The sequence below is a fragment of the Simochromis diagramma genome, unplaced genomic scaffold, assembly GCF_900408965.1.
Source record: "Simochromis diagramma unplaced genomic scaffold, fSimDia1.1 OVJJ01000603.1, whole genome shotgun sequence".
NCBI lineage: Eukaryota > Metazoa > Chordata > Actinopteri > Cichliformes > Cichlidae > Simochromis > Simochromis diagramma.
Genome location: NW_024387414.1, coordinates 11,580,698 through 11,607,559, shown reverse-complemented (window position 1 = coordinate 11,607,559; position 26,862 = coordinate 11,580,698). Strand labels below are relative to the sequence as shown.

General features: G+C 39.6%; 1 protein-coding gene across 1 annotated transcript in view; it reads right to left on the bottom strand.

The window, feature by feature from the left end:
• LOC120720977 (ras-specific guanine nucleotide-releasing factor 1-like) overlaps positions 1-10,610 on the bottom strand; it is a 28,772-nt gene extending 18,162 nt beyond the window's left edge. Inside the window, exons 1-4 of the mRNA XM_040010914.1 lie at positions 9,702-10,610; positions 4,314-4,420; positions 1,449-1,596; positions 595-687 (exon numbers count right to left, since the gene is read on the bottom strand). Of these exons, the coding sequence (XP_039866848.1) occupies positions 595-687; positions 1,449-1,596; positions 4,314-4,420; positions 9,702-9,977 (624 nt within the window). The 5' untranslated portion in view covers positions 9,978-10,610. The remainder of the gene's footprint in view (positions 1-594; positions 688-1,448; positions 1,597-4,313; positions 4,421-9,701) is intronic.
• Between the last annotated feature and the right edge of the window lie 16,252 nt (positions 10,611-26,862).

Below are 26,862 nucleotides of genomic sequence, written 5' to 3'. Positions count from 1 at the left end.
TCCCATCTGTTCACCAAGTGGCACTGAAACTCTGAAAAGTGTACTGTAAACCAGAAATGCAGAACATTTACTTTCAAAGTAACCAACATATATTACATGATGGAACTATTACTTTGAAGGTGAACAATGTCCATCTTGAGTTTGCATCACAAGTTTCACGGTTTCTCTACCACTTAGGAAATAGTTGGCAAATATTACCAGACAAGTCAACATTTTCTATGCAAACTATGTTCAACTGACTATTAGTCATCATCTTTTCCAGCTGTACAGTAACTAACATGTCAAAGCTTTCCAAGCTCTCCAGCCTTAATTCAGATCAGGCAGCTCCTCAGTAGAACTGAGGACAAAAGAAGCTGATGACTGCAGTGATCTAGCGTGATCAAGTGTGAGCTTCCCTGAATTTATTAGGATTAAAAAAAAAACTGCAGGTACCCAAAGATGTCAAAAATCTGTTTCAGAAATGAACAACATCTCTAATGGAACAGATCATCAGTGCTTTACCTTTAGCATCTTTGCATTAATTTAGGTTTTCTTGATTAAAAAAGGTAAGTCAGGCTTTACCCTTTAAAACTGTGCAATACTGATACAGATCACCTTTTTGATCTTCTTGATCTCTGTATCATCCTCACTGGGGGGCACCTCTGGATTTGACTGGATCTTCTCGTTGTCCTTCAGAAGTCCAGCAATCTGAAATTCATCATAACCAGTACAGGACTCAGTAAGAGGAATATAATATGTGTCCAGATAAACTCTACTCATGATCATCTCTTATTCCGAAATATGTTTCACTATGGTTGTTAATATCTCAGTTCATGTTCTTGAATTACTTTTTGTCCAGCTATCCATTAGCTGGCTCAAAGAAATTATAAACACAGAAACTGCACCAGACACATCAAAATACCAGTTTTGTATTTCATTCAAATCTGTTGCATTTGCTTCCATTATACACAGCATGTGAATACAAAACTTCTGATAAAAGACTGAAATTAAACAAAATAACACAAACACCATTACTAGAACACTCTTTAGCTGTGAAAAGTGAGATAGTAGATCATGCTTTTCAGCCACAGACTCCAGTATCATGTGCAACAAAAGCCGATTCATGCATATTGAAAACATTTGGTTCAGCTGAAGCTAGCCATTAGCACATTAAAGAGAGGTGCATTTGATTTAGTTTAGACTGAATAATTAGGATACAAAACACTCAACAGCATTACAGAGTCTCTAACAAGGACATCCCAGGGGCACTGCAAGCTACAAAGCTCATCATGAACTCAGAACATTGTGGTTTGGAATCTGGGTCATGACCTTTGTCCTGTGACCACATTCTCACTTTATCCTCTCAGCCTGCCTGTTTTTGATCGCTTCTCTCCGTATGCTATCCAGTAAACACACATCACACATATACAGGTACTGTGTTACTAGCATGAAATTACAAAGCAAGTTACCTCTGATTTCAGTCGCTCTATCTCGATTTCCCCATCCTCTATCTGTTGTCGAAGTTGCTTGGCAACCGTTTTCTCCGTCTCCACTATTTGGAGTAGATGAAGATACTTCTGCATGAGGGTCTCATGCTCTGTAGCCAGGTTCCTGTAACTATACAGACACACACGCAAAGACCTCATTAACGCATGTTTCAGGGGCTCTCCATAGCTTTATCAAAGCAAAGACAGACCTCTGATCAGCATATGTTTGGAACACGGACCTTAAATCCTCAGAAAGTGCAGGATTTACTTACACAACCAGGTCTTTAAATACTTGATGGGATAGCACTCCATATGTTGGATGCTTTTGTGTGAGCAATAATTAAACTGTTCACGTGCATGTTATTTAAGGCCTAAAATCAATACAGTCAATTATGTTCAGCTTGCCTAAACCTGGCCTTGAAAATGTCCTGTCAAAAAAAATGTTTGGCAGGTGTTTTAGTTAAATCTTACTCAGTTTAGATGTTTTCTGGCATGCCCCACTTGCAAACTTCTAAAACGTCCCATATACCACAGTTTTTGTCTCGTTTTAATGCAATAAAGGTTGGTAAACTCTATTATTTTTTCTCCAAAAGTAAATAAATAAATTCCATATTTTCCCCTCTTTTCTCTTGACTAAACTTTCCGGGGCCTGCGCCACAATTCGAAAAACACAAATTTAACTAACTTTAACAATGCAGATTGTTAACCATAAATAAAGAGTAATTCAGAAATACTCAAGCCCCATGGCATTTACATGCCAGGAACGGCTGAATTTAATTGAGATACCTTAATACAAGTCTTATTTACTTGCTAGCTATTACAGTGTTACAGTAAGTGCTGCTGCCTTGATGGTGCACTAATCAATTTAATCTTCAATGACTCTAATCAGTCGACCTTTTGTCACTGAATTGCAAACTGTTGACATTTAGAGTGATGGTATTGTTTTGCTTTCATTAACCTTCTTTGTGCCCTCATCATAAGTGGCCATTTCACTCGTTAGACATGTGAGGACTCCATAAATCAAGAATCAATATTAATAACCACTTTGTTTTTATTGATTTACTTAATACTTTAAATTGGTGTCGTAAATTATCAGTAAAACTGGTAAAGTGGCACTCACAGTTCCCTAGGAAATGTTTATTCAAAGGTCCAATCATCTAGAAGGAGATAAGTAACATACATGCATACATGTGTTACTCTCATTATAGTATGACCGCTGTGTTGTTTTAACATTATAAATTAACAAGCAATCATACAACAATACAAACCCAAAAGGGTCCAAATGACAGTTTGCGGCACACTGAGTCATAGCACTTGCATTTTCCATCAGATATACAGAGAAAAATCTATTCTATGCCCACTTAATAGAATAAAAACCAAGCAGCAACCTATGTTAAAAATGTAGGTAACACCATAATCCCTGCAAAAAAAAAAACAAAATCTAGTTGGGACTGACTCCAAATGCAAATTGGTTTCTGTAGATTTCCAAGTTAAAAGCCTATCTTTGATGCAAAAAGTTTACAGCCCAACAGCCTCCACTTGTTACTAATAGCTAGTGATAAGTGGAGACAGTTTTTCATGTTCAGTATTAGTAGTAAGCAGGCCTATGTTCGAGTCAACATGATTTTCACTAACTGAAATTGTCATTTATTTATTCATCACAGTGAATTACACCTGATAGCTAGCCAGCCCTTACTAAAGCTGTTGATTAGCTGCAGATGGGACAGTTATTTTCAACATTATGTAAAGTAGCTGTAATTTCAACTTTGTCAAATCTTATTTAAAAGTTAAGAAAAATTGCCCAACTTTGGCCCAAATTAAATTTTTGCTTTAATTTAACACTTATTTTTGTACCACTGTCAGTTTTCCCACGGATTTCAAATCAGGATTCTTTCTATTTTATTTACTTTATTTATTTAACCCTTATTTAACTAAAAAGTCTGTTGAGATTAAAAAAATATTGTTTTCAATGTAGACCTGGCCAAGAAACCACACCGTAATGGGGAAAAAAAAAGCATTCAGCCTTTACTTAATCTAGTTATTTCAACCAGAGGCTGTCCTACTGCCATGTGTCTTTCTTATGTCTCTACTATGTACCCTCTGAGCATGCCAAAATAATAATAATAATAATAATGATAATAATAGTATAAAAAAAACAACATACTTTGGACTCTGTAACACACATCAAGCTTACAGGTACACACAGGGAAATATCGTGACTAATGACTGTTGTTAGGATCCTAACCAATCTGCTGGTACACTTTACAAATATCAGTAGTTAACATACTTGACCATTTTTATGTTTACAAGTACAAACACTATTAGTTTCCACTTGTCAAGTTGTAAATTCAAGAATTACATGGTAATCTATAGTGGACCTGACTTTATAGATGGTATAAAAGACTGACTGAGCCAAAATGATGTTGCACATTCATTAAGGAGTTCATTTTGTGAATCCTTGAGCTGGCTGTTTTTCATCATCTTCGTCAGGTAAGCTCACACTAAAGCATATAATGCTTTATCCACCCTGACTCTAAAAGGGATCTTAGTTTGCTAAATTGTGGTTATGGTGCAAACATTTTCAATTGATTAAGAACAAAGGGATGTTTTCCTAGATGTCTCTACAAGTTGAATTCATTTTGCAGATACAGAAGTGACCCACTGTTTGCCATTTAAAGGATACAGCTTTTTATGCTTTTTTTATACACTCCCTATATAAGTTCCAACCTAAATTTTCACATCTTTATTGACTGTAGATGTTACAAGCACAGTTCTCATCAAGATCTCCACCCCTCAGAACATCCTTGTCTAAACAGCTGTAGGTAAAAGGTCATGTGTGAGAGCTACCTGGCCTGCGTGATGGCAGCCACCCACTCATCACAGTCCTTGACGTCCTCTGTGCGCAGCTCCAAAGCCTTCTGGTTGTCATGATTGAACGTGACAGTGAAATAATACTGGGAAAACAAAAGCATAGTGAGTGAGTCAGATATTTGTTCAGCATATAATAACCAGGATATCTGTTATTGTGCTATAAAATGTATGTTGCTACCCTTTAATCACTAGTAATCAGCAGCCACTTCCACTGATCTGTATTTTACTTAAAGGTGTATTTATACATGCATACATGCGCTGTATGTGTGAATGAGTGAGAGAGAGAGAGATCCTGAGGGAAAAGTCTTGAGAGATTCATTATAAAGCCTTTGTGCCTTCTGTCTGTAACCTGGCAACTCACCTCTGAATTGGCGGAAGCCTCTTGACTGACGCCATGTTTTGTTTTGTTTTGTTCAAGTGGTTTGGCTGCATTTTAGCGACACAACCACCCCTGGGTCCTCACCCCTTTTTTACACTCTCACCAATTATCATAAGGTTGAGTTATGGTAATTATGGCGAATGCAGTTCAATTGTTTTCTAATAGGCTTACTGGATAAAATCCTCAAATCACCAGAGTGGTGGTCACCGCACTACTAGTACAGCTAACCTATTTGTAGTAGAAACACATCAAATTATATAACACTGATGCATTGTAAATAGACCCCCACAAATCCAGTATATTGGATTTTTTTCATTTATCCTTCCCAAATGCCAAGAGCAATTCATTTGTGAATGAGAGTAATGTTCCTTATTTTCTGACGAGCAGCAGAACGGGCCTTTGTCAGTAATGTGCTTCCCATCTCTCACATCCTGTGAGCTGTTGTGTTAAACCTTTTAGGTGGCTATATTTAAATCCAAGTCATTACAGGGTTTTGTTTTTTTGCCAAAGATACAGTATCTGTTGGTAAGTGAGACAGCACAACCAGTAAGTAAGTCCTTGTTAAAATAATGTGTGAACAAAGCAACTAAATTCCATCTGGAATACAGAAAATAAGACAATGTTATATTTATGTAAGATTAATGTTAAAGGCGTGTTTTAATCACAAAAATACAGAATGACTTCTTTTTTATGTTTTTATTCAGCTACTCATTCAAATAAATAAATCATAGCAAGAATAGCCAGTATCAAAAACACAGTCTAGATGGGTGATGAATTAAAGGAAAAACCCAAACTGTTGACCCCAAAAACAAAGAGATCTGGTGGGTGGTTCAGTTATGTATTGCAAGCAGTATTTTTGGTGGCATGGCTTGGTCCCCTTAGATGGAAAGGTTATTCAAAATCAATATGAACTAGTTCTGGGTGTCCCTTTGATAGACTGGCAGCCTGTCCAGGTTATATTCCACCTTTCACCTTATGAGGCTGCGGTAGGCTCCAACTCAACCCTAAGTTGGATAGACAGTCAAAAGTGAGGATGAATGGATGGAAGATGGCTAGCTCAGGATAAGCACCTTCCTCCTATGATAAAATATTTCTATTCTTATGTTAGTGGTGTTCTTCAGGATGGTATTGCCCCCATACACGCGGTACGTTGGAGGGTTAAATAATGTTTTAACCCTCCGACTTTAGTCGTTACAGTATACATTTCTGTCACAAAGACCACAGATTCTATTTCAGTTTATATAATTGGCCAATTCACACTGATATTGTCCACTGAATATTGCCAGGTGGATTATCACGATTACTGTAAACTGGCCAAAGCCATGCTGTTTATATATAGATGATTTAATGTGTGACCTATATTTTCAGATTACATCATAAAGTCAATGAAGTGAGTATACACAGAGACTGATGGTACACCATTGCTGATTACTCTTAACAACAAAGGAAAACATATAGCCCATCCAGCATTTGCACTCGCCACTACCTAAGAAAACTCACCTCCCATTTCTTATAAGCCCATATTTGCTGTACTTGCTAAATGGAGTACAATGCCAAAGCATGTTGTTGCACATTTTGTTGGCCCCTTCAAATGTACTTTTTCAGATGCAAATAGGGGTTGCCATAGTAACTGTGGGCTTAAACGTAACTCGCCTTCTAAATGGGGAATAAGAACATTTAAAAAGTAGAACACTCCAAAGAACACAATGAGAACAGAGAGCCAGACGGAGAGGGAGGCAGAGAAAGATCTTCTGCCTTTTTGAGGAGTGAGGGCTATAAAAAGCGCTGTAGCCCAGCAAGGTGGCAGTTGGCTTGGCATCTATTCGCTGTATTGTCCCTCTCCCTGTCACACACAGATAAGATCCAGTGCTCTCCTGGCCATTTCTCCTGCAGCTCTGACACACACTCGGTGACATACAGTACATGCATACACACCACTGAAATCTGGAATCTGCTGTAATCCTTACATGAACCAGTTTCCACGTCAGGATTGTACAGCACCATTGTCTGTGACCACCTCTGCAGTCTGCTGGTTGACTTAGGTGTCATTTTATGTTTTTCCCGAGTGAGGATGGTGAAAAAGAAATCTGTGTGCCAACAGACACCTTGAGAATCGATCAGTCTCCCTGTCCGCATTTCACCTTTTCTGTGCAGTCTCTCAGTTTATGGATCAATACAGGCGTATACAGGAGTACACCGAGAGGCAAATATAGACTTAGTAGCATGCACACAGAATGAGCCCTGCAAGATTTACACATGTGGACACATAAAGACATGACTGATTGGAAACTACAAAGTGTGCTGTTCACACTGAGAGAAGACCACGTATTTGTGTGAATACATTTTCAAAATTTATATGTATATAGTTTTGCTAAACTAAGAAAAGAAGCCATTTAGAAAAAAACTGAAAGAACATGTTCCTGACACATATTATGCAAAGGGACATGTGTGGAACAGAAGACTGTGTTATGCTAAGTGAAGGCTTTCAAATTCATTTAATTCATTGTTGAAATAAATTCACTGGAGCAGTCTGCATGAACAGCTGTCATCGGAGATGTCACTCAGTACATATTGCACCCCTAGAATAGAGCATTTCTCTTCTCCTGATACGGTTTTAAGGGAACAGACAGCGAGCAGTAAACAAAGTTGAATAGTTCACGAAACGAAAGCAAACAACAAGTCCTCAAAAGTGGGTTAGTTGTCTCTATCTTTTAAACAACAAATGACCAATATTGAATTTTCTTGCTGACCCCCTCTTCCGACAGCTGTGCAATCCTCACGATTAAATTGCATAATATAACTATATATAACTATATATATATATATATATATATATATATATATATATATACATATATATATATTCTTCGTAGTATCCCCTACAATCCTGGCTCCTCTGCCTGCAGACAGCAGAGGGCAAGAGCGTTTGAGGAACATATGACAGCTGAGTTCAGCACCATGGACAGCAAACTGGGTACAGCTGTACTTGGAGCAGAAACTGTGGATTTCACAGATAATGGATTTACCCTGTTCCCATCCTTTATTTATTCTTCTTAGAGGCTATACAGTAAAATACAATTATTGCAACAGAGGGCTGTGATCCCAGTCTAACACAATATCAGACAATGTTTTTTTTGGAGAGATTGTGAATAATTTAACAGATTTTTACTGTGGATGGGAAAAATTGTATGGCACACATGCAAATATAACCAAGCAGTTCCATAATTGATTTATCAGTGTTTTGGATCAGATCCTCTGTTTGTTTGTTTATTTTTTGTGAATGTTGGGGGAGGGTTATCTAAGGAAAGAAGACCTCTGAGGCATCATTTAGCAACATTTTGGTTACAATATAGTGAAGCTTAGCATTTGCTACCAAATAGCCACATGGAATTTAAGATTTGGATATTTAGGACGTGAAGATTTTCTTTTATGAAAGTTCAGTATAGGTTTACCTCAGTTGCCTTTTCTTCCTCTCCAGTTAATTATTACAGATTTTTATTGAACTTGGAAAAACACAAATCTTTTTACAGACATGTTAACTGGTTTCCACTTTTTTCTGTCTAACACTTTAGGTTTTTATCTCCTAACCTTGAACACCAAAATCGCCACCTTCACAATAACTATCTTCAAAACTATCAACAACTACTTCCTGGAAAGTTTTTTTGTGCAAATATACAATATATTAAAAGTGGAACACATCCACAAGACCAAAAGTTCAGACTTTCTAGAATTTTTTGCTTTAGTTCTTTTTTTTTTTTTTTTTTAAATTCCAGTGTAATTGGTTCAAAATCACATTCAGAATCTGTTTTATTCATAAACAAAGAATATGATTACTGAACAAATAAAATGGCCTATCATTTTTACTTTTACCTTCAGTTCTTCATCCCCTCTGCTGCAGGGAAAGCAGAAGAGACTGCAGCTGGCAGAGCTGATTTCAGAAGGTGACTGCAGTCATAGCTCACAGCAGCTTGACCACTTCTCTGGCTCAAATGCGTTTATACACAGTGTTTATTTTTATATTTTTATACAGCACCAGTTTGCCTCAAAACACCAAAGCACTTCAAACATGGGAAACTACGCTCTCACTAAAATTATTTCTGAATGTGTTTCAGGCATAAAACCCCCCACTGTAAACTGTTTTTTTGTTTTTATCCCTCACACATAATCCATGGCACTAAACGCCAGGGGAATTAAAAAAAAGAATAGGGGGATGCACTGAGAAAGAAAAGCATGGCTGGGACATCGTTTGGTTTTCATTCATGGCTGTCGTTAACAACCCATGATAATGAGAGAGCTATCAAATGAGCCAAGCCGCTATAAACCGGGGAGACACAGTTGCCAAGGTAGGATGCTATTAATATCAAGACAAGGAATTAAATCAATACGTCAAAACAACAAGGAAGGGGCAGCTCTCCTCCGCAAGATGGCAACCTACAAAGTTTGGATGCAGTTTAAGTTTACTCCTTATATGTGCTGCATTCCCGGAACATTTGGGGTGTCTAAAAATACAGCGTCTTGCATCCCAATGTGATGCAACAGATGAACAGAAAAGAGGAGGCCAAGATAATGTGCAAAGTTTGCAGAGATTTGCGTGAATTCTGCTAACTTTGTTTGTTGTTAGCGTTGTATTTTTCGTGCATTTAACCTCGGAGGAAGGCTGTGGGGCTATTTTGGTTCATAATCGAGAAAATCAATCGGTTAGGATGACGCCATTACGTAACTCTAAAACGTCAAGTCAACTGTAATGCAAAAGCATCTCTGGGAAATTGTTTGCGTGATGAATAGGCGATATCTTCTGGTGAAAAGTGTCTACACGATACCTGCTGTTATAAATGTGGCTGTAACGCAGAGCCCAGCTGATCAAAGGGATTTTAAGGGGGGAAAACAGTAGGAGGGGACCGCTCTGTGTATCCGTTCAGTGAGACTGACTGCCTTGACAGTGTCAGTCAGACTTAAGGGAGCTCCCCGTGCGATCAATATCTTACCTGCTTCTCTAAGCATTCCTTCGCTGAGAGAGACGGTTTCGGTGACGGTGCCCGGTCACAAACACATCCCTCCAACAGGTACAGTCCGGAGGGGCGTGAGCTCGAGTCGTTTTCGAAATAAAAAAGCATATTCTGCAACAAAGCGAACCACTTTGAATGCCATTTTGTGTTGTCTGAGCTTTTTTTGCTCAAGCAACCTCGCCTCGTCCCGTCTTTCTTCGCCAAAAGAGCCAGATAGGTGATGTGGCCATCATTGAGTCTGATCCCTTTCTGCATTTTGGCTGAGAATCCGAAAGGATCTGCGGGGATGCCTGCGGATTCTTACATGTTCTCCTTCTCAGCACCTCCGAAACACAGTCAGACTTGGTGGGCAGCAGCCCACTCCAGTGTGGCCATCCACACTTGCTGCACTGATTTTTGCAACAGCCAAAGGAAAAGAGAAAGAGACGATGCGCGTGAAGAGTCAGTCACACACTCGGCTGCAAAAACCTATTCACGCTGCAAGCCTAGGCTACTACCGTAGCCCCGACGCCTTCTCAGAAAAGCCTTCCTCATGAGCGCAATCGCTCATGATGAGGACTGAAGTGTCCGCGTGCAGTCTACCGAGCGCGTGCGCGCACACACACACACTCAGCACCCTGCTCTCGCAGGGAGAACGCGCAGTCACCTGACCGGTCCCCGGAGCTGCAAATTTCAGCGCCTTGGACAGAAACTCCGAGGATAAACACAGACGGAGAAAGACGGGATTCACGTCGAGAATCCCAAAGCTTATCGGGAGGCTTTTCAGGAATGAAAACACGCACGCACACACGCGCGTTTACGTACACACCTAATATCACACGCGACCAATGCAGTGAGAGCGTCTTTCTGTGTGTGCACTGAAACTCACAAGCACGAGAAAGTCCGGAAGGAACACTTGATCCCCCGCTGAATATCCAGTTTCTTAGCCAATTCAAAGCATTTTCGTAGTAGAATCAGTGTAATGCAATAATGTAATACTGCAATATTGCAATATTTATTATTATTCCAAGAAGACTGGCTTGCACTGTTAATAACACAGAATGCACAGAACCACAGGCGAGAAAACAAAGCTGTTTTAAACAACATGAGCAATGCAAGTGGTCTGGAAAAAGTTGTAAGAATGCTTAAACATCCATCACATCCACCTGTCATAGGTTAAAGGGTGGGCCACACTCTGGACAGGTCACCTGTCAATCACAGGGATAATGTAATGAGACAGAAATCACACACATGGACAGCTGCAGAGTCGTTGTTTAACTTAAGAAGCATGTCTTTGGATAGCAGAAACCCATGCAGGCACAGGAGAGCATGCAACAAGAATTTTCATTCATCCTCTACCACTGGATGTGGAGGGTTTATAAGCATAGTGCTCATGCCAGGGAATATTCAATCAGGTGTTGCGTTTAAGTCCAGGTGTAAGGGATTTGCACTTTATGAACATATCTGTTTCCCCTAAAAGAAAATACACTGCACTTTTATTCCAAGTAATAGTTATAAGCTGTGAAAAGAGAGATACTGATTTTCCTCTAACCTTCTCAGCTACTTACCTAACTGCATGGCAAAGAAAACAATTTATATATTGTTTTTATTACAAAAACAGAAAAATATAACTGCTACATGAAGCTGTCTGTCTGTTCCCCATCTTCCAAGTTGAAAAGAGAAAAAAAATGAAAGTGTTGTGAGAGCACAGTTTCTCTGGCTTTGCCCACATTCACATTTCCTGCTTAAGTGTTTAAAAAGTTCAGAATCCACGATGTCAGCAAGCCGGGCAGCTGCTGATGGTGAAGAGCCTCACAATAACCATATCATATGCGCCAGTGTCTTAACAATTTCAGTACAGCCTCTGCTCTTCCTGAATTTATTCCCACAGGTAAAATTGAAGCCAGATTTGCTGAGGGCTTGCACTGCTCTTTCCATATCACTGCAAATTCACATAAATTGTTTTGTTTTGGGGGGTTTTCCATCTTTTGAAATAACATGAAACCTTTGTCCTTGGCTTGCTTCATCCTGTTCTGCCCCCTTTTATAAAACACTGAGTTAACAAAAGCCTCTCAACACTGTCCACTGCTGGTGCATTTACATATCTAAGAGGGCGAGAGAGATACTCATTAGGGTTGGCCCATAATTAATCCTGGATTAGCATATTGGGGCGAGGACACACACAATGGTTTATTTCATCACAGGGTGTCTGACAGTGGGATCACAGTGCAGTGTCTATGTGGGATCATTAAAAGGATCCAGGGAGGTAACAGGGGATAATTGAGTGAGATTCTGCTGCTCTTGTTGCTGCTGTTTTTATTGAACAGGAAAGAGGACACTCCACTTTTCTCAAACATTTCATTTCTTTATCTTTTTGGTAACAGGTGCAGTGAAGATTGGCAGCAATGTGGAAAGAGAGAAATCCAGTAGTAAGGAATGAGATGAGCTGCAATTCAACCCCATGCAGCCATTAGCAGACTAAGCCTGCTAGGACGCCCCAGGCTCAGCTCTGTTGCCGAGCTTCTTCCGTCCCATAATCAGCCTCTCAGACAGGAGTGGTAATGAGGTGGTGATTCTCCTCCGCGACTGGGACTGATAGTAAAGATTATTTTTATCACTTCCGATAATAGATGGGTTAAAATGGAAAGGGAATGTAAAACACTAGAAAGACTGAGGTGATGAGTTAAAGTCTTAAATGGGATTCAGACCAACATAACTCTATCCAGTCGAAAAGCATTTTTCAAAAAGAAGACATCCACAGGTGGAGACATATTGTGCAACAGGATTTTTTGAGACATTGTTTCTGGGTTTCTGGGTTGATGGTGAAAAAGACAAGTCAGACGTGTTCATTATCAGAGATGGGATAAAAATGGGGTTAATGAAAAGTGCAGATAATGAAACAGGAGCTGCAAGATTATGTCTTTTTTGGTCACTGGTGCAGAAAAACTGAGAATTGTATAACTCTGATATATAAATAAGCCCTTTGAGGGATTTTTTTAAGGGGGAGGGGGCGATAGAATCAAACATTTGACAGACCAATATTAGCATTCATTTAGTTGTTGTCATTCTGTTCACCTAACTTCTGTACCTTCCCTTGTTTAAGCTCTTTTTTTGTCTCCACCAGCAAGCATCCTATTGTTTTTGCTGGTTTTGCTGTGGGATAAATGTGCCACTTGCACGACATCCTTTATTCTGTTACTGACTGAATGTCCACTGTAGGTCTTTCTCAAAGGTTATGCAGGATTTTCTCAATTTTGTATAACTGGTTTAGCCTTTTTATGTAACCAATACATTTTATATACAATATGAGTATCTCACAAAAGTGAGTACACCCCTCACATTTTTGTAATTATTTTTTTATATCTTTTCGTGGGACAAAATTGAAGATATGACACTTTGATACAATGTAAAGTAGTCAGTGTAAAGCTTCTACAACTGTGTAAATTTGCTGTCACCTCTAAATAACTCAACACACAGCCATTATTGCCGAAACAGCTGGCAACAAAAGGGAGTACACCCCTAAGTGAAAATGTCCAAATTGTGCCCAATTAGCCATTTTCCCTTCCTGATGTCATGTGACTTGTTAGTGTTACAAGGTCTCAGGTGCAAATACGGAACAGGTGGTTTGAATTTGGTGTTATTACTCTCACCCTCTCTCATACTGGTCACTGGAGGTTTCCCATGGCACATCATGGAAAAGAATTCTCTGAGGATCTGAAAAAAAGAAGTATTGCTCTACATAAGGATGGCCCTAGGCTATAAGTATAATGCCAACACCCTGAAACTGAGCTGCAGCACAGTGGTCAAGACCATAGGGCAGACTAACAGGACAGATTAGAAACAAACCTCGCTATGGTCGACCAAAGAAGTTGAGTACACATGCTCAATATCATATCCAGAGGTTGTCTTTTGAAAGTAGATGTATGAGTGTTGCCAGCATTGCTGCAAAGGTTGAAAGTGTGGAGGGTCAGCCTGTCAGTGCTCAGACCATACGCCACACATTGGATTAAATGGATGTCATCCCAGAAGGAAGCCTATTCTAAAGATAATGCACAAGAAAGCCCGCAAACAGTTTGCCGAAGACAAGCAGACTAAGGACATGGATTACCTGTGGTCTGATGAGACCAAGATAAACTTGTTTGATTCAGATGGTGTTAGGGTGCGTGGCGGCAACCAGGTGAGGAGTACCAAGACAAGTGTGTCTTGCCTACAGTCAAGCATGGTGGTGGGATGTCATTGTTTGTGGCTGCATGAGTGCAGGGGAGCTACAGTTAATTGAGGGAACCTGAATGCCAACATGTACTGTGACATACTCAAGCAGAGTATGATCCCCTCCCTTCAGGAACTGGGCCACAGGACAGTATTCCAACATGACAACAACCCCAAACACACCTCCAAAAAGACCAGTGCCTTGCTAAATAAACTGAGGGTAAAGGTACTTGACTGGCCAAGCATGTCTGCAGACTTAAACCCTATTGAGCATCTGCGGGGCATCCTCAAATGGAAGGTGGAGGAGCGCAAAGTCTCCAACATCCACCAGCTCCATGATATCATCATGGAGAAGTGGGAAAGGATTGCAGTGTCACCCTGTGAAGCTCTAGTGAACTCCATGCCCAACAGAGTTAAGGTAGTGTTGGAAAAAAAACATGGTGACCACACAAAATATTGACATTTTGGGCACAGTTTGGACATTTTCACTTGGGGGTGTACTCACTTTTGTTTCCGGCAATTTAGACATTAATGGCTGTATGTTGAGTTATTTTCAGGTGACAGCAAATTTACACTGTTATGGAATCTTTACACTGACTACTTTACATTGTATCAAAGTGTCATATCTTTAATGTTGTCCCATGAAAAGATATAGTAAAATATTTACAAAAATATGAGGGGTGCACTTACTTTTGTGAGATAATGTATATAAGGAAAGGCCAGGTGGTGGGCCTTTCTGTGTGAAGTTTGCATGTCCTCCTCATGTCTGCTTGGTTTCTCTCTGGGTACTCAGACTTCCTCCCACAGTCCAAAAACATGCGCTTAGTTGGGTTGGGTTAACTGGTGATTCTAAATTGAAATAACCTTTCAGCAGGCCTTGCCCTACAGTAGCTGGGATATGCTCCAGCTCCCCTCATGACCCTAAATTGGATAAGCGGAAAAGAATGGATGGATAATGCAAAGCCATATTTAATTGTGATGCACCAATAATTAGATTGATTAAGAGCTTTCGTTGATCCAAGTAGGAAAACACTTTTTCCAGATTTATTGTGGTGGTTAACGTGTACAGTGACGGGAGAATTACCCTAGCACATTTTTGAAAGGTGGGGGAAAAGACAAGCATACTGAACGTAAAAGGCTCTGACCAGGCTCAGAACGAGGATATTTTTGTTGTGAGGTTACAATGGTAACTTCAAAAGGGCTGTTCTGCCATAAGAATGAAATGAGGCAGTTAAATCTAGGAACTACCGTTTTTTGTGTTTAATTGTCAGGGTTTGAAATATGGTGAGTTATAAGAATAATCGATTATATGCAGAGGAGGCTAACCCCCCCCCCCCCCCCCCCCCCTCTGTCCCCTTCTGGCTGCCTCTGCCTCAATTTTATCCCACAACTTAGACATTCACATTACTCACACTCTCATTACACAATATAGGATCTTGGGGGTGGGCACGATACACGGAATCCAAAGTACCATCAGGGTGTACACCCCACCCCTGGCGTCGTTGCCCACCTCTCAAGGTTAAATACACGTAGACATTGAGGGCTAGCAGGAGGGACCATGGGCTTACCTGCTGCTCCCTGGCAGGTAGCTCCATGCCCTCCTGGGTTTTAAATGCACCTTAGAACACACATGCATCAACACTACAATGAGCGGGTGGAGGGAGGTTTGGAGTCTTCTCTCACCCCCGTTCTCTGCGACCTGCTGGAGCGGGGGGGCTAGGAGGAGGAGTTGGCCGTCCGACTGCGGTCTGGAGTGTGGGGCCTCCTTGCTGCTGCGGAGTCGGGGCGGTCTGCCTCCCCCCACCGCAGGGAAAAGGGTAACACCACCTGGGTCTGGGTGCAGTTCCCCCTCCAGGGGCAAGGGTACCTAGACCCGGTTTGTAGAGTACGCTTGGGGAGTGTGATCGTGTGTACAGCGTCTCTTTATGTCTGTCTCCACGTTGGTTGAGTGTGGAGTAAGTGCATATGAGAGCATGAGGGTGGGAATGGATGTTTGTATATGTGTGTGCCTGTATGTCTGTGTCTATATGTCAGGTTGGGTGTCAGGCGCCACCTCTCTGGGGACATCTCAGGCCCTCCAAGGTTTGGAGGCCTATCTCCCCCTACCACCACTTCCCCTGCCAGTGGCGGACTCCCTCAGACATCGGTGCGTTGGTGGTTCTTTGTGTCCGGGGGTGGGCGTCCAGGTACACACCGGCTCACTCCTTGGCGGCCGCTTATCGGGGCCTGGAGCCTGGGGCTCGCTCGGGCCACTTCGGAGGTGGGGTGCCCCCGGCCTCTCGGCCTGGGGCTCGGTCACTCAGGCACGGCTGGCTGCCGGCGGAGCTCACGGGCGCGTCACTGCAACTCCCCCTGGCTTCTGCTCCGCGGCTGCTGAGTGAGCCCTCATCTGGGACTCTCCTCAGCTCTTTCTGGGACAGTGGCGCGGCTGCCCCTCTGTTGGTCTTCCTTAGTCTCTTGTGTTCTGGGGACCTCTGGATGTCTGGAGTTTTGATCTCCTCCATACCTGCTTCATGCCCTGGAGGACGGGGCTGTGGCCCCCCCACACCCTCTAGCAGATCATTACATGAAGGAACCTTTTAAAAAAACAAGCGCGTCCATGCTCACAGGTGTACACACGGGTGATCACACCCACAAACTACACCCTTTTTGGCTCCTACCTCAAAGCACACTGTGTTATGTTGATCTTATGTGCTGCACAATAATGTTTAATATTTAGTATTTACTGTCATATTCCCATATATCATTGTGATGTTGTTTATTCTATTACTCTTGTTCTCTTCTGCTTGTTTTCTTTTTTCTTTCTCAGCAGGTGATCCAGGTGACTGATATATGCATTTTTTATTTCTTTTTTTTTTTTCTGCTCATTCTGTTGGTTTTTGTTTTTTGCCCTTCTCCCCCGTCCCTCTTCTCAGCTGTTTCTCTTTCCCTCTTTCTTTCTCCCCTTCTTTCCCCCAGTCAAGTCTGTCCCGTATTCAGTAAGTGAAAATAAAATAAACAATAAAAGGTGAATCAAATGGACCATTACGGCAAGGCTGGGATGGTCAATTTGGTAAAGAAAATCCGTTGGGCATCTTTCTTTGCCTTTAGACAACAATTCTGATGGCAAAAGAGCCAAACGGGACAGGCCAAAAAAAAAAAAAAAAAAAAAAAAAAAAAAGAATAATCGATTATACTGTTATTATATATAAAAATAGTTACTCAATATGAACTTTGATAGCAGCTTGTGTTCGCCATGATGTTTCAGTAAACTTGTGCAATCTCACAACGTTTATTTCCAGTCAGAGTCAAACCTTGGCTCAAGCTCCCTGAACCACTACTTCACCATTCAAGCCCTCTGAATCCTGACATTGTTATCTTGGAACATACCTGTGCCATCAGGGAAGGAAAGAAATCCATTGATGGAAAAACCTGGGTAGTCAGTATTTTGAGGTAGTCAACTGACCTAATTTTTTTGGGCACATAATGTTGCTCAACCTTGACCAAAGCCCAGATCACAACACTGTTTTTATAGGCTTGTAGGCACTAGGGATGATGGGTGCATCACTTCATCCACCTCTCTTCTTACCCTAATGCACCCATCACCATGGAACAGAGAAAAACAAGACTTATCAGACCACATGACTCTTTCCGAATTGATCCATTGATCCAGAGTCCGATCATTACACTCCCTAGCAAACTGAAACCTCTTTTTCTGATTAGCCTCCCTGATAAGTGATTTTCTTAAGACTACACACTTGTTTAGTCCCAATCATTTGAGTTGTCTTTTCACTGTGCATGTGGAAATGCTTTGACTTTAACTATTAAACATAGCCGTGAGTTCTACTGACCATTTGTTTTCTTAATCAGTAAAATAACGCCACAGAAAATGATTATTTTACACTTTTTAGGGTAAATTGAAGACATTTGCGTTACATGCCATTCTTCTGACACTACATCAAAGGTTTGCCTTCACCTTCCACAGTGTTTGTATCAGTGACACTGTTGCCTCTTTGGTGGCAGATTGGTCGGTGTCGGCAGGTCTCTGACTCTGGGATCTGGCTCCATCTCTACGTGCTCTGCTGTGTGCCAGATACTGCATGCAGGGTCACCACCTGGCTGCACCATCCTCAAGCCGAACAGCACTCAGACTAACAGAGAGAATGAGCTCAGACAGAAACAAACAAACAAACAAACAACCACCTACAAAAACAGGAAATATGTCATTTTTTAGAGAATTCCTCTCATTGTTATTGTTTACATTTTCTGTTGGTTCTTGAGCATTGTAGTTTGAGGTTAATTAGTTAATGAACACATACAAGAGCATCTTTTTTTCTTCAGTGCAAAAAAAAAGAAGAAAAAGAATAAGCTTAAGAAATTTTGTTACACCCCAAAGTTAATGTTACCTTTCTTTTTTGCTCAACTGTTTTACACAGTGAGTCATGATGTCTGATGCCACACTGCGTAACAGTACTGAGAAAAGACTTCACAGAAATGGGACAAAGATGTGACTCAGAACAAGAATAATTTGAAACAAAGAGCAAATCTGAATATTTGGATCTGTCATTTTGCCCACAAGGTTTTAACTGACAGAAACTTGGACTGAGACTTTCTGACCAGCAGACAGACACCTGAAAATACTGCGCAGCTCTGAAACACTGTCAGCACAGTTGATAGCATAATGTCCAATGTGGTGTAAACAAACAAACAAACAAACAAACAGACAGACAGACAGACAGACAAACAAACAAAAGAAAACATCTTTGGTTGGTGCAGGTACACCAAGATCATTTAAATCTGAAATCCTAGAAAATTGAGCCAAACCACAAAGAAACAAACCAAACCTTAATAATTTTATCTTTTAACAAATGTCAAAAACAACCAGTCCTAAAAGACAGCCCTCAGTATGGTCTGTCTTCTCTCTTCCACCCTCATCCACCCTCTGCAAACCTGCACAGTGTGACCCTGCCAGAAAGGCATCTGGGTCTCAGTCTAACAGGTGTCATTCACAGAAGCTCCGCATGCTGCAGCGCAGAACGGCTGGCCCAAAGATAAATGCTAATGTCATGCAAATGCCATATAGCACATCTGAAGGTGAGGCATATTAATGAAAGGCAATCAGCCCGAAGAGTGCACCGTCCTTGACAAGAAAGCTTCCACATCCTCAAATGTTACTGAAGGTCAACAGACAGATCATCACTGGAGACACTGCTGCGGCTTGAGGCAGCATCTGCCATGGCACGTTGCTGCAAGGACACATGCATAGGGCTCTATGCATGTGCTACTGAACATGCACGCATTTGTGCACTTGCCCTTCCAGACACCATCCACCATCACCCACATAGATGCACAAACACATAGTCCTGGCAGTGGGATGGAGGATTCTGACTCATGAAGGAATGTGCTCATTATTAAAATATAGTCAGCGTTGAAACATCTTTAGCTGATTATATTTTGGACCAGATAAAATATGTGGTAGAACATTTTTTTCCGGAGTTTCAATGCTTTCTTGTGAAGACCTTGTTTGTTAGTTAACCAGTTAAGAAGATACTTAGAGAAATGGCATTTAAGCTCCACAGTTCCAACAGTGTGTAAAACAGAGAGTTAGAGCACAAGGTCAAGTGCAGGGCACTGAAGCATGGTGATGCATAACAGCATGTGGAAGTGGCTGCTTATTCAGTTCAGCACACGTGTCCGTTCAGGTCAAAATATCTAGCTGCTTAATGTCCTTCTGCTCCAAAACACATCAAAGTTCCTAAATAACTGCCATCGGAATTCTTATATTATAGTAACTATTTGTATATGACAGAGGTCATTTATAAAAATGATTAATAAGCTCCTTTTTTGAATTATAACCTTGCCACATATAAGTGCTTCTTATACATAGCACTGTAAACCTGTCATGGTCCTAGGTAGCTGACCCAGTGTTTTGTATTTTGAATTATTATATAGACTTTGAATTCATTATTTATCATTTCTAGTCTCTTGGTTTCTGTTCCTGTGATCCGTGCTCCATCTTCCCTCTGTCTCCTCAGGCAGTCGTGTCTCTTTTTCTCAGTGTCTAGTCTGCATCTTTGTTACTGTCTTGTGTTTCCTGTTTTACTTTGATGGTCCCATGTCCTGTGTAAGTGTATCTAGTTTTGCTTCCCCTTGTCTCGTTATGTCTAATTAGTCCCAGCTGTGTTTCCCTCCTGTTTCCCATTCCCGCATTACTCCCTTGTGTATTTAAGCCCTGTGTTTTCCCTTGCCCTTTGTTGTGTTGTACCACACCCTCTCAGTGCTATGTTTTTGCTGTGCTGCAGGTTTTCTTTGTTCTTAATCTACTGTTTCCTGTTACCTTGTTTTCTAGTTTCATGTTCAAGTTTTGGTTTGGTTTTCTCTATTTTATTTTTTATTTTTTTTATGGAATGTTTTCTCAGCGCAATAAAGCTGCCTTCCTCAGTTCATCCCTCTGCGTCTCATTAGTCCTGCATTTGGGTCCTACTTCCTGCCTGCCACACAGCATCAAACTGTGACAAAACCACCAAAAAGTTGGCCTACCATGTTGTTTTTCTAGAGCTAGTAGCTAACACATATGGATCAGAGTGCTAAGTGCTATGGAGTGCTAAGCTAGCTTTTTAGCTAACACTAACAATCGTGGTCATCTGCATCTGTACTCTACATGGAACTAAAGCATAAACACACCTGTGCTAATTAGTACTAAGTAACTAACTGATTAAACATTTGCTTACCAAAACTGAAGCACAAACCTCTTGAATAGTCAAAACAATCAAGTCATATTATTCAGATAATTACATTAGAAAGACTTTCAGTTAGCCAGGGGAGGCCTAGGAGACACCAGTGTGTTACAACTGCTGCGTATTGACACCTGTCAATCAAAGTACCTACCCTCAACTCAAGTATGTGGTGGATGAATATTAAAAATGTTCACTCTCCACAGAGTTGCCAGAACAGGGGAAACAATCCACAAAGGTCAAAATCGTTCATTGTACCAGGCTGCAAACATATTTTTTAAAGTAAAGTTGGACATTTTAACATGGTCGCCTATGGAGCTTTATTCTTCAGTGACAAGGGGCAAGCTTAATTCTGGAGCTTGTAATGTGATTAATTCCACAACTACACAACTGAGAAGGTAATTGAAGCACCACCAGAAAATAAAACTGTAAATAAAATGAAATTATCAAATAAGAACACAACATAGTAGAGTGTGCATAATACTTACCTGCAGCAAACCTACAGTCATGTGAAAAATTAAGTAAACCCCATGATTCACATGAGATTTTACAGGAGTGCAAACAGTCATATGAAAATTTTCTTTTCACATAAACGCTCTGGGTGCATACACAGGACGCTACAATATTAATAGACAAGTACAAAATATAGATTATATCATATCCCTAATTGGATGTGACTTAATCAACAAAAAATGTTCAAGATAATAAACAAATATTCTGTTTCATTGAGTAAAACAGAATTAGCACTTGTTAGAACCTTTGGGGGGGAAAAATACACAACTGAATGTATTTGGTTGTACAGTGAGAGTTTTCTTGTGTTTTAGCTTTTTTTGGCTTTAGAAAAATCACTGCAACAGTAAACAGAGTACACCAACTTGCAATGGTTAGTAGAGCATTTAGAAAGAGACCAGATTTGTATGTTTTTTTTAATAGGTGAGGGGAAACACAACTCTAGAAAAATGATAACACATCCTCACTGCTTAAAGTGTCAATAAGTAAATACTGGCAAATAAGCTGGTACTATGGTTCTTCAAGTTTAGATGTCTGCAAAAGTTATTTTACATTTTTTGAAGTACACCTGCTTAAAAATACTAGTTTCTTTCAGTTTTCTGATATAAAATTACTGACTGTACTTTGACATTCATCCATACCGTAATAATGTTCTGTGTTGAGGTGGTGTAATGCTTTGCACATACTGTAAACTAAACCAAATGACAGTGTCTGACAGGGCAAAAGTGTTAGTGATAATTAAAAATAACTCAAAGGTAGATTGAGTCGATGCCCCATCGCACTGATGCAGCAGGGCAGCGATGATAAAAAGATGAACAAACAAAAAGTTGTCACTGAAGCAAATGTACAAAGCTGCACACAGGTGCAAGCACACACATACCCACAGCGAGCTAAACACTCAAACACACATATTCCAGCAGAAAGTGTCATCAACCGTTCAACCTCTCTTCTGTCTTGTTCCTTTTATAGAAGCTGTTTGGTGAAGAGGCCCAAAATTCGATCATGCATTTTCTCTTGACTGAAGCCCTCCATATTTAGAGAGTCTATTTGTGGCAATGTCTCTCCACAGTTGCCTTTGCCATGCCCCGAGGAGAGAGAGCGAGAGAAATAGAGGAGGGGGGGGGACTAATAAACCTCCAAGAGTATGCCTCGCTTAGTTTCAAAACTGCTGCAGAACAGCCTCTCACTGCCCGCAGTGCACAACAGAGCACGAACATACTGATACACTGAAATAGGCACAGTACTGAGGGTCGACACAACTCGAAGAATACACAGTCCGACCTGTGCGGTTTGTTTTATATCCCTCCTCGCCATAGCCTGGGGTTGAACATCAATAGCTCTGAGTTTTACCTGAGTGATCATGCTCTAGAAAACAACAGCAAGCATAAATGGTGATTAAAATCCTCAAAAGATTTTTTAAATCATCTATTAAACCTTTTCTGTTCAATAATAGACAGGACTTTGGAGCGGTCGTTAAACTAGTTGTTTTAAACAATGCATGAGGTAACTAATATGGATCTATAATTAGATTACTTTTGAGGGCATGCTGGAATTAATGTTTCATATCACTCTCTTCCTTTAGGCTCTTTTTTTATTGTGAGACTGAACTTTACAAGCTATTTAAAGCATCGTATGTTATTCACTCTGTTCATTGAGTAGAGGAAGAACTCTGAACCTCCAATTCTTCTAATATCATAGAGTGAGTTTGCTGTTAGTGAAGTAGTTGATCTGGTGAAGAAAACAGGCCATTTGTGTCACATCAGAGACTAAAAGAAGGCCTCAAAACACGCAAGAAATGTCACATCATCAGTTCTGCAGGTTAGAGCCATGGCCTTAAAAATGTACTTAAAACTAAGCTGTGGTTTGTCCTGAACTCACCTATTGTTTTGTGATTCACCATCTTACCACTAGAGGTCATTACTTTCTGCCACATAACACAAGTTATATAAATTACACTATAAAGTCAAGTGGGGTTATAGGCAACAGTGATATTTAAAGATGTCACTATATTAAATATTTTGTGTTAAATATTACAATTTTAAAAATGGCCCAAAGTGTGTAATCTGATGTTGGCCTTGCTCACATAAGTATGAATCAAATATAATCAATACCTGCTTTTACATATTTGCATAATCACTGTATTAAACTGTGTAACAAATTAAGAGTTCATTAAAAAATCTGGTTATGCATCATAAAATGATATATTTCAACACAGCAGTGATTTAATCTGCTTTCAAGCTTCATGGACATCACAAGGAAAGAAAAGGATAAGTATTAAGATAACAGGCCAGAAAGTGTGGTGATTTTTATTTTTAAATTACTGTTAATTTTTTTTTTTTTTTTACAAATAAGTACCTAAAATAATACTTCCTTAGAACTTGAATGATTTTATCAACAGTTGGCAACATAATTGTCAACAAAGCAGGTGAACTATGGGAACTATGAATTCATTTTTTAATGTCTTAGCTTTGATAGTCACTAAGAAACAGTAAGACACAAGCAGTCTGCAATAAATAAACTGTTTATTATTGATTAAGGCATATCAGCAGTAGTAATTGTAATGTTATCACTGACACAGTCACACAACTAGGAAGTTGTCTGTTGTACCTGAAGACAACACAGCAGTGTCTATGTGATTCTAATACACTGAAACACTAACTTAAGGTTTTCTGTTTACTTTACACACTAGCACACTGAATAAAGTGCAGCAGTGCAGCTTGTCAGCCAGCTAAAAAAAATAGCCTGTTGAATCAAGTATGTTTTATTTATGAAGCCACAAATTCTAATTCATTTGTCAAAGAGCATGTCAACATAACTTTTATACAAAGGTTTAAAACCTCAGGAAGACTCACAGACCCTCCGTCGTCCCACTGAGACCAGGAGAGTGGATGAAGTACAAGAGGGCAAGAGGCAGACAAGGACAGCCTTCAACAAAGAGAACAAGAGACACGAGGTGCTGAGAGGAAAAGAAGCAGAAAACCGATTCAAGGCAGGGAAGTGAAAATAGTGAAGTGAGTGGAATTTTGCTTGTGCTCCTTTTTATAAAAACAGAAAATAAATAGTCTTTTCAGTTTTGCCATCCAAGTGACTCCATCTCTCCTCAATAAAACACTATAATATAAATTTATTGCATTTGGATTTTAATTTCTGACTCTTTTTTTAATTAGTTTGATCCAAGACATATCTGTAAATACTGCCTGTGCAAAAAGCTACCATAGTTTACTTTTTTTTTAAAGTAAATTGTTGAGTTTATTGTAAGATGAAAAGCTGGGATTTTTAGAATTCAAATAATGTGACTGAGAGTCCCTGTAATGAGGACAGAAACAGACAAAATTCAGTAAATGAAATATGTTTCTGGAAATAACACTAAATGTACTTATAGTGGAAAGTCATTTATGATATATGTGCTACTCTTATACAATGAACTAAAATAAATTAAAACAAAAACAAAACATTTTTTCAAACCATAGATGCTTTTCTCTAAAAATGCTAGGCTGTGTAGTATTTTGCCTGTTATGGCTGTTTTCACTGTAATACCCTACAATGTCAGATTAGGTGCAATGCGCCCTCTAGCGTTTAGACCCTGACAGTGAATGTATAGAGACACGTTAGATATCAGTTCGCTGGGTTTGCCATTTCAATTGCCTGGTCCTGATGCGTGCTGGCAGCCCTCCATGATCACATTTCACCCTCCAGTGAACAGCAGGGGTGTAGCACAGCACAACAACAGAAGCAGCTCTGGAAGCTCCACACTGTTGTTTCTCATCTCTTCAGGTCCCGATGAGGTTGGCCAGTTCCGCTCGTCAGTAGAGCCACTACTGTGGTGTTTGTTGCTATGAGTTTTATGGTATTAGTTTTAATAACGTGTTCAGGGGATGACCAGAAAATGAGATTAATAGTTTGAAGATGATATCTTTTCATGGAGTTGCTTGTTAATTTGTTAATTTTGAATTTTAGGTTTTCTAACAACTCTGCAGAAACAGATTACATGAAACTGTAACACAAAAAACACATTATAATGAGTATGTACTGTATAAATAGGTATTGCATATGTGGGCAAATCAAGGCAAATGCAGTGCATAATATCACCGGATATTAGGTACATCTTGATAGTACTTGACTTAATTCTGATGTTGACTAGATAGATAGATAGATAGATAGATAGATAGATAGATAGATAGATAGATAGATAGATAGATAGATCTCCATAGAAAGAGTCCTGGGGTATTTGGCTCTAGGGGGGGTATTTTGGTTTGTTCTAAAGTTTCACCAGTAGAGGGCAGCATTGAGAAATGGAGATGTGGCTCCTTCAGCTTCTCTCACTGACAGTCTAAACAAAACAAAAAAATCTCAGCGTGAGAAACGTATTATTCTCATATGAATAATGAGAAATATGGTTTTTATGGGTTTTAATGTTTTTTTTTTGAAGAGAAATGACAATTGAAAATTTGGCAAACAACATGCTCAATAAGTTAAAAAAAAAAAATAACAACAAAAAAACAAACTCCAAATACTTTAATCTGAGACTCAATTTCTTTTCCATTGAGGAAATCTCTTTTTATTTAAAAATCTATCTCAACAGTTTTAGCTGTATCACTTCCTCACAAACATAAAGATTGTCATCGTAGCCCTGTGAACCTGATGTTTGATGAAAAGATGTTTGGAAGCGCTTCTCTGCTTTTAACAAACCTTGAAGTTGAACTTTGTATGGAAACTACAAGGCAAAACTTACTGTGAAGACAAAAGTTTCACTCTGAACTGTATTGTATAGTGGTCTATACTTTGTACTGAGTTACATGTTACATCATATATGAAAATATAGAAGTAGTCACATACACAAAAAAAGAAATGATATATTTTTAAATGCTTAAAGTTTTCAGACATTTGTAACTAACAAATGACCTTTTTTCACGACAGATGTGTCAAGTGCTTGTGTAGCACCCTTTCACATAATTTTTTAAAATGTATTAAATTTATCAGTTTTTCAACAACACAAAACAAAACACAGCAAATACAACAAAATGAAACCAAACCAAAAATAATAACAATAGCAATAACATCAAAATGACATTTATAAATACTGACAAATACTAAAATGCAAATAAGCTGAAAAAAAGAAAAGAACTATAAACTTAGGTTAATCAAAAAATATATATATTATTTAACATGATTTGTAAAAACACCAACTTTTACCCATTGTGTACTGTTGTATGTTTATTAGGATTTCTTAAGATATGACTCTATGCTTTGTCTCGTTTTCTGTGAGCAAGTATAATAGCACATCTTCACACTGTAACCTCCCCCCATACATGTTCTACCCTCTGTCTTTTAGAAAGCCTCTATAGGTTCTCACACTCTATCCAACCAGCAAATTGTAGGTGGGATACAACAAATTTATAGCTTTGCCTGTGTGGCTGCTTCTAAAAATGGCAAAAATATTCTCTGAGATTAAAGATTTGGAAGATGATGAAGAGGATTTCTTCTAATTCCAAAACAAGGCCATAAGTCGCCAGTCAGTAACTGGAGAAATATGGACATCAACTGATGTCAAAAAACGGTGAAACTGATTGGCCATCTTGTGTGTGGAAATGAGCCACCCCACATCGCTGCCAATATGATGCAACCAGGGCCATTACGTGAGGACATCAATTTTGCACAAATAGGGCATTTGTTAAATGGCTCTGAATTTTTAACATAAATTATAAATTTCAAACAAGTGAATATCAACA